The sequence below is a fragment of the Vigna umbellata genome, unplaced genomic scaffold (genome assembly GCF_029865625.1).
Source record: "Vigna umbellata cultivar VRB3 unplaced genomic scaffold, Vumbellata_1.0 scaffold_695, whole genome shotgun sequence".
Taxonomy (NCBI): domain Eukaryota; kingdom Viridiplantae; phylum Streptophyta; class Magnoliopsida; order Fabales; family Fabaceae; genus Vigna; species Vigna umbellata.
Genome location: NW_028274462.1, coordinates 33,158 through 46,989, shown reverse-complemented (window position 1 = coordinate 46,989; position 13,832 = coordinate 33,158). Strand labels below are relative to the sequence as shown.

General features: G+C 36.9%; 1 protein-coding gene across 1 annotated transcript; it reads right to left on the bottom strand.

Annotated features, from left to right (window-relative positions):
* Positions 1–9,060: 9,060 nt before the first annotated feature.
* LOC148190623 (uncharacterized) lies at positions 9,061–10,397 on the bottom strand. Its single transcript, XM_088102736.1, has one exon. It carries the CDS (start codon positions 10,360–10,362, stop codon positions 9,061–9,063), a length of 1,302 nt encoding a protein of 433 aa, XP_087958862.1. The 5' UTR covers positions 10,363–10,397.
* Between the last annotated feature and the right edge of the window lie 3,435 nt (positions 10,398–13,832).

Here is a 13,832-nt window from a genome sequence, read left to right as displayed (position 1 = left end):
ACCTCTTGAAAGAACTCTTATTGATGCTTGTGAATTTTTACTTGTAGATGAAGAGAAGTTAATTGATGAATGTATACAGAGTCTAGATGCTTTGAAGGAGATTCCATCTGATGAAAAAGAGATAAAAGAAAAGAAGCTGGACTTGAAGTTGCTACTTTCACATTTGAAGTATGCTTTTCTTGACAAAGATGACAATAAACCTGTGATCATCAGCAATGCTATATCCACTCTGGAGGGAGAAAAGTTAACTGAATTCTTGAAAGTGGACAAAGGAGCTGTAGGTTGGTCAAATTCTGATCTGAACGGAATAAGTCCTTCTTCTTATTCCATGCATATAATATTCATGAAGGATGATTTCAAACCATTGGTTCAACCACAGAGAGCTTCTTAGTGTCAAGCTAAAGACGTTAAACAAGCGCTTACTAGGAGGCAACCCAGCTTTCTAACTCTATCTATTTATGTTTTCAGTTCTTTTGGTTGTGTGAATCTGAATCTGAATCTGTTTGGTTGTGTGGATTGATTTATGTTTCTGATTTGATTTGATTTGATTGTGAATTGTGTGTTTGAAGTTTGAATTTGAATTTGAAATTCTGTCCATGATAACTAGCATGATTGTGAGATTGTTATTGAAAAATCTGAGTTTTAGAACTTGTGTTATGATTATATATGAGTTGTTCTTGAATCTGATTGATTGTGACCCAGAAGTTGAATATCTGAGTGTACTGAGAAAGCTTTGAGAGCAAGTGAGAAGTTGTTATTGCTATGAATTTGGTTTTTGCATAATTCTTATTAACACAGATACATTCTGGTTTAGAAATGAGAAAGGCAGTTTTGTTTGATGAAATTAGCTACTTGGTCAGATGACTTCCCATTTGTGAATATTAATCCTTTGTTATCCTGTTTGAGCCTTATATATATTTGTTGTGAACCCTGAGCTTCTTACAGAACAATCTACCTTATCCAACACTCTTGGAGAAGAGAACAAGAAACACATTTGTCAAGAGATAGGTAGAAATTAAGTTTGGGGGAAATCATAATCAGTTGAATCTTAAACTGATAAAAAAAATAAAATTGTATTGTATCATGTAAATATGATAAAGTATCAAAGTTAGAGAAAAATTAAAAAACAAATATATTATGTGATGAATGAAGAGGTAGTTGATGAATAAAGTTTCAATGTTGTTATGTTCTTGTTCTCCTCTTCTTTAGTGTTGTTTTGTTTCCTTGTAAAACCATGTTCCTTCTAGCCAAGCCAAGTTATAACCTGAGAAAGTCCTTTTGATTTAAATCAGAATGTTTGAAGTGTATATGAGATGACTTGCAAAAGTTGATGAAGTAGTTGATGACACTTTGAGCGTGAATTTGAGTGTAAACACTTGCAGGTTGAGGTAAACACTGATTGAGCACATTTGTACTATTCGTTTTCTGGTTGTCTTATCATTTTGGATTCAAGAACTTGTCAATATAGAAGTTATAACATTTGATCTGAATATTTGGAGGTGTAGGTACAATCCTTACTTTTGTGACAGAGATTATGTGATGGAATACTAACTGCTTTGTTGGGTTCGTTTTTCTGTTGATATTGTTTATTTTCATGAGGACATGAAAATATGTAAGTTTGGGGGAGTTTGATAGGTGTAAATTTTACTTGCTTTTGTTACTTAAAATGTTGTGTTTTTGAGTAAGTTTTAGTATTAATTCTCATGAAAAATATAAAATTGTTGATGTAAGTATAGTTTGTAATGTTTAAATGTGTGTTTTGATGCTTTTGTGTGTTTATTTTTGCAATAGAATAAGGATTGGATAATATCAAAGAGACCCTGTGTGCATCAGTGGCCCAGCCAGAGCGCACCAGAGGCCCAGCCAGAAGTGAACCAGTGGCCCAGCGACCAGGAACCAGTGGCCCAGCGAGCCAGTGGCCCAGCCAGAGCGCACCAGTGGCCCAGTGATACAGCTATCGCGGCCGATCAAATTTGATGTGCAATTAAAATGCAGTATAGTGCTAGGAAGTGACTCCTAGGTCGTCTCACAAGGACCAAATGTGGTTCAGCTTCAGGTCAACACGTAAGGGGCGGGGTTATGGTGTTTTTGTTTTTATGTGAAAATATTAAATTAAAATGGAAATTAAATAAAACTGAATTAAAAATGTTGAAATAAAATTCAAAACAATAACGTAAATTTTAAAATAGTAAAAACTTAAACGGTAAAATACAGTCAAAATAAAATAAACGCGGGAACATTAAACATGTATAAAACGTAAAACATTAAACGCAAAAATAAAAGAATCAGTAAAAACAAACCGTAAACATAAAACTAAAATGGTGAAACTGAAATTAAAACAGTAAAAAAAAAATTAAACAGTAAAAAACGAAATTGCTACAGTGAAAACGAAAATACAGTAACGTAAAACAGTAAAAATAAATCTGGAACAGAAAACTAAATACAAAAAAAACGAAAATACAGAAAACAAAAATACAATAAATAATAAATACAGAAAACAGTAGAAACAGAAAATAAATTGCAGCAGTAAATACTTACAGCAAAACAGTAAATATAGAAACATAAAAACTACAGTACAGAAAAATACAATACAGAAAACGAAAATATAGAAATACAGAAAAAATACAGTAAACAACAGTAAAAACAGAAAATGGTAAAATTCAAATATGGGAACAAAATTAAAATTACAGCTGCAAAATATAACAAACAAAAATATAAGAAATCATTTTGACATATGACATAAAATATTTTAAAACAAAAGAAAATGAAAGATAGTAAAATTTCTCTACTATTACTATGACCAATTCATCTACCAAAGGAAATTGAAAATGGCAAAACTACTCCATGGCCGTGACACTCTATGAGTTTCCTAAAAGAAATTAAACAAGTGAAATGGTAGGTTCCTCTTGGCCGTGAACTGAATTGCAAGCAAAGCAAAATAAAATCAAAACAAATTGGTTGCCTACATGAAATTCCATCTTACACACAAGGTCCACTTTGAAGTTATCTACTACTCCATTTGGTTAACAATTCAAAGAAGTAAGGTAATGCAATAAAGGGGCCGTGGGCCACTCCTCCATTCACGGTTCTCATCTTAATATGCATCCAAATTGAAAATGCTCCAAAGCTTTTGTCTTCTTCCTTCATTAAAGAAACATTCTTCACGGCTCCACCATCTTTTGCTTTCTACCTAAAATTGATGACTTATTGCAGCTGCACTCTTCACATACAACTCCTCTTGTCTTCTAGCTAATTGAATACTAAACTTACCCTTGCTGCAATAAACTCACGTTCTATTCCAATTGCTCATGCCGTCCACTTATGTCTTATTTCCAACCATGTAGTCCTTTCCTCCTTCTTCAACAAGGCTTCCATTCTCACCAAAACATCTTCTCATTTTCGTAAGAAGTCATTCTCCTCCTCTCTACGTGAGCCTTCCTCCAACAAAGCAAATCAAAGTGTGGTGCTCATTCCATCCAGCAAGAAAAATAAATCAACATCTCCAAAGTTACACATGGTTCTCTTCTTCACTATACCGAGAGCTATCTTCTTCAAGTAAACAAAATATTTTTTTTTTTTATTTTCTTAGGTGATGGCAACCTACTTCTATGAAAGGTAAATCAACTCCTCACTTGCTATTCTACTTCTACCACAAAATGAGTGAACGTGTTCTGCAATTCTTCACAAGACCATGTACTCCTTCACAAAAGTTACAGAAAGCTAGAAGAGATTTTGTAAATGTGAAGAAAACCAAATGGAATATGCAATTAGAATTCATCAAAAGGAATAAACATCACTCATTCATTCATCATGAAAATATTTCCAGTTTTCTCAAAGAACATAATATTCAAAGTACAAAGAAACAAAGCAAAGTAAAAAGAAACAAACTAGCTGCCTCTTGACCGTGTGCCTCTTTTCAGAACGTGAATTTCCAGTGTCTCAATAATCAAACAAGCTTGCTTCCTTCATTCTCCATCCATGCTAGTATTCTCCACGGGAAAAAGAAAAGAAGAGATGGCTCTTTCCAATTGCCGAGAGGAAGAATTTAAGAGAGATCTCCAAATCCTTCTGTTGTCTCCTTCTGACCATAGGCTTTAGGCTTGTCTCCTCCCCTAGCATCTAGCTTCCTCATTTTTCTTCAATCAGTTCCCTGTGCTTGGACGTAGCTATCCTCATTTTTCTTCAATCAATTCCCTGTGCTTGGATGTAGCTATGCCAATTGGTGTTTCATGTTGACAAAAATTGATGCCTATAATCTCCACGTGCAATAAGCCAACTGCTGTAAAACTTATTCTAAACACGTGTGGCATACCATGTCTTTTCTCAATGTGCTAAATTTCTCATTGACCAAGGTGGTATGTGTATGGCCGTGACATTTACTTAGTAAATGTGGCAGCAAAATTGTCATCTTCCAAAGCTATAAACCGTGAGGTGCAATGATGCCAAGCCTATTTTGCTTTTATAAATCCAAGAAAAATATTTCGTTACGTATCAATACACAGATTAATTCAATGCAGTACGACTTTGACTAGATAATACAATGTAAATAAATATTCTTCCAAATGTTCTAAAATGTTTACAGAATTTTCCATGCACTCAATAATGTAAATAATTATTCTCAGATAATTCAAATTAAGTAAAATAAGAATCTCTGATCAAATTAAGCACAATCAGTACAAACGGGAAAATACTGGACAATTAAGCACAATTCCCTGATTAATTTTAGTACAGTAAACTAAGTGAAGTGAAGAAAATAATGACTCATCACCCAGCGACCAGGAACCAGTGGCCCAGCGAGCCAGCTCGCCCAGCGAGCTGGAGCAGCTCGCTCAGCGAGCGTACGTTCGTCGCCCAGCGAAAAATCACTTAAGGTCCTTTCTTTAAAAACGCGATCCAGAGGCAGAAACCATTCAGTTCTGGAGGGGAGAAGCCAGGGTGAACTCTGCAGCTCGTGTCCATGCTCGTTTTGGGTTCTCCGAAGTGGAATTTCACCACTTTCTACCATCCAATCCATCCTTTATCGCTTCTATGATGTATATGTGTAGCTAGAACTCCATTTCACTGGGGTTGAGAGTACATTTCTGAAACTCTTTGTAATTTCTATATTAATGCATGATCTTGTATGAATTTTGTTTTCTATCTTTATTATTCATGCCTATGATGAGAACCTGAGCTATTTGAACGGTTAAATCATTGAGAAATGTATGAGACCGCGGACCTAGGATTGAACTGCTAAAGGATTTCGAGTCCTAGACATAGGAGGAAATTCTTAGTCATCTATGACATTGTGATTAAGGCAAATCTGATAACTGAATTATCTAAGAGATTAGGATTTAGTTTGAATGATTCTGAACGGTCATCTGAGAGATCAGGACTGCATGCGCCTAGGATGTTGATGCTTAATTTTGAGGAATTGTGTTAGTAGAAAAATTACTTGAGTGATGAACTTGAAAATCAACCCCAGTGAACTTTAATTCATCTGTTTTTACCACTTTAATTTCATCTGTATGCAAATCTTACTTGTTCTCAAGAAATCTGGACAACGAAAAGATGTAGACAATATCAGACACAAAATCATAGAAAACAGATACTCACAAAAATCATCCAAGCAATTCAAAGCATGGTAAAACAGTTAATCAGTTCAAGAGGTGAATTAAAAATAACAAGACCTCACAGATGCACTAGCAGTGTTTCTCTCAAGTGTCTAAGGTAAATAGTAATATCAGCTCAATGCACTCAAGAAAACAAACACAAACAGACTTGGCAAGCCTCTAAAATCAACACTCAGAAACATATGCATGTTCAGATCAAAAGGTCTTTTATGGCTGTAATGGGACCAAGGACAAGGGATGATAAATATGGATAAGTAGCTACAAACCACAAGAAATAGAGGAGCAATGGGGAACAAGTGTAAACACAGTCAAATCACACCCAAACCTCTAATTAAATCCTCTTCTTGACTCCATTATTCACAAAATTGTTTTTTTTTTTCATTTTTCAATTTTTTTTTTCTTTTTTTTTCAATTTTTTTTTCAATTCTTTTATCACTCAACAAGATCATATTTCCAAAAATAAAACAAGATGAGAAACCAACTAGCCAATATATAAGAATCCCCACGGAGACCACACTTATTTCCAAAACACTTCTAAAGCTCCAAATTTTCCTAAGGTTAAGGTAATCATGGTTTTTCACTTAGGGCTATTGTATGAGCTTTAAAACAAAGAAATGGATACAGTATAGGCTCAAAGGGGTTATCAAATGATAATAACAGGGTAGGCTTATTTGGCTAACGAGGCTCAAGAAATGAAATGCCTTTATCATTTCTAAACATGCATATCCATCAAGAATCATCAACAAGAGTCAAGCCAAGGCACATGTGCAAGCAATCAAGAGACATGTCACACACAAGAAAGAAATAAAGTGGCTCAAATTCTCACAGGGTATTTGTCACAATCAAATCAACCTCTGAAACATCATAATCATTTTCCAAGCAGAGAAAAGCCAAGATTTCATGTCATGAGTATCAATCAAGTGAAATGAAAGACGAGTCTACAACTTAAACAAAGTCCAAAAAATAGAGAAAAAATGTAAAATTGCACACAAAAACACACTAAAATTAATCTAAAACAGAAAAAATTTAACACTCAAAAACAAAAAAATTTAACACACAAAACAAAGAACAATCAGAATCTCTCCCTATAAATAGACCACACTTAAACTACACATTGTCCTCAATGTGTTCTAAGCATACATCAGCAATCAAAACACGAAACATATTATGGACAAGTGCAATAAAAGGTAGAGAAATGGGAAGAAATTTTCAGTAACATCCATCAGTAGATGTTATCATTGACATCCATCAGCAGATGCTAATTTTTTTTTTTTTTTTTTTTTTTGAAAAAGGAGAAGACCGGTACTGTAGCAACAGTTTCGGTGGGAATGACCGGAATTATTGCTACAGTGAAAACAATTTGGCTATAAATGGGCCAACTTCAGCGCCTGAGCGACATTTCTGACTGCCCTACTCTCTCTCTACTCCTCTCTTCTCTCTTTCTACTCCTCTCTTCTCTCTCTTCTGAGCGTCTGGAGTCTGCGCGGAACCTCTGCCACCGTGCCTGCTGAAGAGTCTGAGATCGGCGAGGAGAGTCTGCAAGCCCACTTCTCCAGGTAAGTCCTCCTTCACCAAGGATCTCCCTTTCTTTCTGCTTGCTTTTACATTTTTCTTCTTTCTGCCTTCACTTTCCTCTTGCCTGCTCTCCCTTTTCTGCTTTCCTGTATTATTCTTTATTTCCTTTCCTGCTTTCCTTTATTTTTCTTCTCTACACTGCTCTTTATTTTTCTTTCCGCTCCATCTTCTTTCTTCTCCTTTTCAATTTTTTTTATTTTTTAACTAAAAACACTAAAAACACAACTGTCTAAAAACTTAAGGGGTATATCGGCTGGAAACCAGACGTTAATCTCCCTTCGTTTGAAGGTATGGCAGAGACAATCGGGTAGAACAACGCCACGTACCCCACTAAAAACTAAAAACACAGAAACATAAATTAAAACAAGAACAACACGGACAAGGACAACAGGACAACAGGACGTAGATCCGTTTAGGACCCTTTTGCAAGGACCGTGAAACAGATCTGAGACCAGACCAAAAACATCAAAGACAGACAGGACAAAATAAATCTAAAAGGAAACAAGAACAAATAAAGAAAACACAGAACTAAGAAATTTTTTTTTTATATGCAATTGTTTTTATGAGTTATGCTTTGTTCTATTTATTTTTTGTTTTTTTTTTGTTTTTTTTTAAAGAATACAGCGAGAGGAAGAATGAGAGAGATGGAATCAGAGAGATACACCAGTCAGCGATGGCGTCCTACCGAAGATCAGACCCAGATGATGACCAGAATCTACACTTTGGGGTCACACACACAAGCAGAGCGCAAGTCGTTGAGATCGCGTCTCGACTAAGGACCTTCGCAGATGCCAGCGAATACAACGTGCACTGCTGGTTCAACAATCACGGCAATCGGGTCAGGCGCTGGCAAGCGGAGATAGACCCCACTGACACTCAGTTTTCACAACTGCCGCTATATATGTACGGTAAGACTCTCATCAAATCTCACTTTTATTGATTTTTTCCTTTCCTCTTCTATTATTAACACACAATATATATATATATATATATATATATATATATATATATTTTTATTAATTTTTTTTTTGTAAGAGTACGACTGGGTAATTATGAGGGCACCGAGGCTGCTGAATCTGTTTCCCGTTCCGATCATCATCGATGACGATAGGGACGAACGACAAATCCCGCCACCTATGCTCCCTGCATTCCGCACCAGAGCTCCCTCGACGGAGCTCTCCCTTAGACCGCCACAACCAGCTCGAGAATTCTTTCAATTTTAATGTTTTGTATTATTTTTTTTTTATGTTTTAGCTGGCCGAGTGTGGCCAGAATTTGAATAAGGAATGTAATATGGACACTAAATTTTTTTTTTATGTTTTTTAATGTTTTTAATTTTTGTTTATGTTTTTTTTATGGTCTGTAATATTTAACGATCAGAAATTATCGAACCCTGAACATCTTTATTTTGTTTTTATGCATTTTATTTTATTATCAGCAGTGTAGGACAAAATGTTTTCTGTGTATCATGTTATTTTCAATAAATGCACTCAGATTATATCTCTGCTCAAACCTCACCTCTCTGCTTTTTACTGCAATTTTGCTCTGTGTTATTATTATTATTTTTTTTTTAACAAAAACGAAAACTAAATAATTAAATAAAAACAGAACACATATTAACGAAACAAAAGACCTAATACCGAATCAAAATATCAAAGCAGTTAAAACACATATGTCAAAAACAACAAACAAAACACATATTTACAAAACATACATTAACAAAATAACAGACTTGAAACATAACACAATTTTTTTTTATTTTTTTATTTTTTTATTTTTTAAATAATAAATCGTAAACTAAGAAAATCAGAATTCTCCCCTAATTCGCAAACTAAGAAAATTAAGGGAAGAAGGAACAGGAAAACTCCCCTGGTTATGGTGGCAGTTGCCAAACTTGGACAAGTAGGGAGATGTTTTTCATCACAGGATTCAGCAAAGAAAATTTGAGGAAGAACTGCTTCATCAGTATTCTTCTCGTAGCAATTCGTTTCAGCAGTATCTCTCCTTCCACTAGCAGTTGTTGAGTGTGTGACACCGGAATAGATATCTCTGGCTCGCTCAAAGAAGTAGCAATATACTCTTCTTCATCAATCATGAATTCCTTAATGTCAGCACCTGCATTCTCTTTTAAATCTACATCCTTGTCATCAAACTCACAATTAATAGCATCTGTTATAAACATAGAGTCTGGGTGTAACGCATAATCAATTTCAGCACAACTGGAGCAAGAACCAGATTCACAATCACATTCAAAATTTTCAGAAAACTGTGTTAAATCAAAGTTTAGTCCTAACTCTATAAAGTCATCAGATTGCACAGTTTCTATTTCAAAATCAATATTGACACGACTTTTACCAATGGGTTCAATGGCTGACACTGAATTAAAAATTTTAGAATGGTCAATCAAATTTGTATCAGTATTAGTCATAAACCCTAGAGAATCAATGTGCGTCAAATCACATGCAATTGAATGTGTCTGCAAATCGGGTAAAGTAATTGGAATATCAGGTTCAGAATAAACCTGTTTTTGCTCATTGAAAAGTTCTTTACCAATCTCTAAGTCATCAACTGCTTCCTCAGGGCTATCAGTGTCAGAATCCAAAACAGGCTGCTCAGGTTCTGCCTTTGTTACCTCAATTGGCTTTTCACCAGCCAGCTTGCAGAGCAACTTCCTTGCTTCTGCTGGGGTTCTATCCATCAAACATCCACTAGCAGTTGCATCCACAAGTATCCTTTCACTGTCCAGGAGCCCTTCATAAAAATAAATCAAGAGCAAATGCTCTGAAATTTGGTGGTTTGGACAAGTTGTGCAGAGCCTGTTGAACCTTTCCCAATAATCTGCTAGGCTTTCTTCTTTAAACTGCTCAATGGCAGTTATCTTCCTCCTAATGCTGATCACCTTTTCCGCTGTGAAAAACTTGTCGAGGAATTTTTGTTGTGTTTCCTGCCAACTATTAAAAGGATACTGGTATATGAACCAGTCTTTTGCTTCATCTTGAAGTGACATTGGAAACATTCTCATATGTACTTCCTCCTCTGAAACACCAACAGGCCTCATGGATGAGCACATCGAATAAAACTCCTTGAAGTGCCTGTATGGATCCTCATGTGTCAATCCATGGAATTTGGGAAGCCTCTTGATCAGCTTATACGTCCAGTCTTGAGAATCCGTCATTTTCTCTATTCTAGTTCAAAATCTGTCTCAGACCTGGACTTCCACTTCACGCAAAGATTATACGAAAGCATAACATGGAGTAAAAATAACAATTACAGTTTTTTTTTCTTTTTTTTTTTCAGAAACAACAACTAACTACAAAACACAACACATAATGACACAACAAAAAACCTAAGACTGAACCGTTTGGTCCCCGGCAACGGCGCCAAAATTTGGTACGCGGGTCGCACCGCATACAAATTTGATTGCATAAAAGAATGCAGTATAGATACTAGGAAGTGACTCCTAGGTCGTCTCTCAAGGACCAAATTGTGGTTCAAGTTTCGGATCACACACGAAGTGGGGGGGGTTTGAAATGGTTGTTTTTGCGATGAAAATTAAATGCGACTGAATTTTAAAAACGTTGAAATAAATACGATGAAGTAAAATGCAGTACAGTAAAACAAAATTAAAACGGTAAAAACGAAATTACTACAGTAAAAACGAAATTGCAGTGAACAGTGAATCATTAAAAACAGTTCTGAAACAGAAAACTAAAATACAGAAAAGTAAAAATACAAAAAACGAAAATACAGTAAACAATAAATACAGAAAACAGTGAAAACAATAAAACAGTAAATTTTAGAAAGCAGTAAAAAAAAACGAAAATACAGTAACATAAAACACTAAAAATAAATCTGGGACAGTAAAAACAAGAATACAGAAAAATAGAAAATACAGAAAACGTAAATACAGAAAACAGTAAAAACAGAAAACAGTAAAAACAGAAAAAGAAATTACAGCAGTAAATAATAACAGTAAAAATAATAAATACAGAAATTCAAAATCAGTAAAACAGTAAAAGCAAAATACAGAAAACATAAAATATAGAAAATAGTAAAAACAAAAAATAGTAAAAATGAAAATACAGTAAAAAGTAAAAACATAAAACAGTAAAATTCAAATCTGAAAACAACATCAACATTACGGCGGCAAAACATTTAGATCAAAACTACAGCTAATAATTTAACGTGCAATATTCAACAATGTAATGCAAGCAACAGTAAAAATTAAACGATAGGCATACAACGACAGAAATTATATTGCAACAGAAATTAAATTACAACAACAAAATAAAAGCAACAAACAATTCTGGAATTTAACAACATGAAATTGCATTGAATTTAAATTGTGCATGAAATTATTACAACAACCAACACAGTTAAATTAAAACTTGCACACCGTTTTGGCCTCCAATTTCTACTGTGCATTTTCCACTACAGCCACTGCATGCCGTGAAATCTCCAGCTGTTCAATGCCCACGCCACTGTCCAGTCCTCAGCAGCAAAAAAAAATCCTCACGGCCCTCTCACTTCAAGCTCTCCACTCTCTACTTCTACACTACACTAAAATACTGAAACTGTAAAACTTAACTATTGGAAGCTTTCTGGAAGAGAGAAAGACTCTCCCCAGACGTAACTCTCACTCCTACCACACACCTTCCTTTTATATCTTGGAAGTGAATGCTTCCTTCGCTGGTAATGCAGATGTAGTGGCGGTGGTGTATTCTGCCTATGCCTTCCAATCTGGTATACCATTACCATCCTTTAAAACTAATTTCTTCCATTCTTTGTGCCAGAAATAAATAAGGTGGGGCCCTCAGTACACTTCCGCATGCTGCCATTCCACCTAGTCTTCTCTTTCCTGAATTGCTGGACCCGTGATGCTCCTGGACGTGGCTGGGAACGTGAAGACTCCTCTGCTGAACCGTGAACTCTTCAAGGGTCATGAGTGTCTCACTCCAAGACATCAACAACAAAGCTACTATCCTTCAAGCTTCCTGGACCGTGCTGCAGACTTCTCCAACTTCATTCTTCATGTGTGCTGGGTGTGGTTGGACGTGGCCTTGCATTGCTGGGCTGGAAATCCTTTCTCCATGCTTGGACGCGAATCTCTCATAGTGCAGCAAGGCCGTGAACTTCTCTTCATGTTGCACTTCCACGTTGCTTCTACTGGGACGTCTTCTTCTTCTTCTGGACTACTACTACCAGGCCATGACCGTGGTTCTTTGCTGGACTTGCTTTTCTTTCTTTTCTTCAAGCCAGTGAGTTGCACCTTAGCTAGCCGTGATGTTCTTCTCCCAGCAAAGGTGTGACCAGCTGCTGCCGTGACACTAACCTTCCTTGCTCTGGATGACTGCTGGAACGTATCTCTTCCTTTCTTGACCAGGAGCTCGCTGGACGGAACTGCTCCCATGGTTGCTCCGTTTTCTCCTTCTTTTGTATATCAAGCCGTGAGCTTCCTTTCACTGTCCAGTCATCTTCCAAAGCAAGTGGTTGCCCAACATACATACAGGCCGAGATATATACGGTTCAACTCTTCATAATGAAACTCCAAAGCTTGCTTGACATGGAAGACCCCAACGTGGGTGGCTGCTCATTCTCCTTCCAGCAGTGCATGGAGCTCTTCTCTGGCCAAAATCGAGTTGCTCCCAATAGCAGGACGTCACCACTGCTGTTGTCCAGCACTCTTCCGTCTCCAACCTGCTGCCAAGGGTGTGTTTCTTTCTTTCCATGGTGCTGATGCTGCCCACATGAAGGTTTCTGAGACCGTGAAGGCTCCGGATGGTGGTAGCTGGATGTGCAGCTGCTGGTCTTCCCTGCATATACCATTTCCAAGTTGTTTGACGTTGTCTTCTGGATGCAGCAGCTGCTGGATTTTGTGGATGAAGCTGGAGCGTGATATGCAGGCTGGATCGTGTTGAAGGTAGCTGCTGGATGCTGTTGTTGCTGCACGTGAAGCTGCTGCCTCTGCTGGTGCACGCCGTGCTCTCTGCTCCATTGGCTTGCTTCTCTTTGTTGGTCCGTGAAGTGTATGCTTCTTCCAGCCGTGAAACTTGATGCTTCTACTGGAATGAGGGCGCTGCTGGTGTGGCTTCCTCCTCATTCTAAGGTGTGGCGTGGTGGACCAAGCTGAAGGAATTGCTGGAATAAAATGGAAGATGATTCTCGTTTGGCTTCCACGCATCCCAGCTCTCGGTGGCTGCTCCTGCTGAAGGCCTTGTGTCCCGCGTGCTACGCCTGCACTGCATGCTTCATTCTGGATATTCTCTACTGTCCGAGAGCTTCTCCATAAAAAATGTGCTTTTCTCCTTGAATAACCATGAGACCCATCCCTAACGTGTTGCTCTTTTCCAACGGTGAAAGCATGTGCTTGCATTTGTTAAAGTTGGTCGTGGCAGCATAACGTGACATTTCTTTCAATTGAATAAAGCACACAACTAATCCATTCATTAAAAATAAGATGTGCCTTCTTCCTTGAATCACGTCCAAACCAACTCTCTGCACCATTTACGTACTTCAATTTGTTTGATGTCACCCCTTTTTCCAATAATGAAGCACCCCCTTCAAAGAGTAAAATGACCATAATGTCCACTTCTTGTGCAAATTTCTCTAAGGGAGAGTCTTGAATTATGTCACAACCCTTCAAAT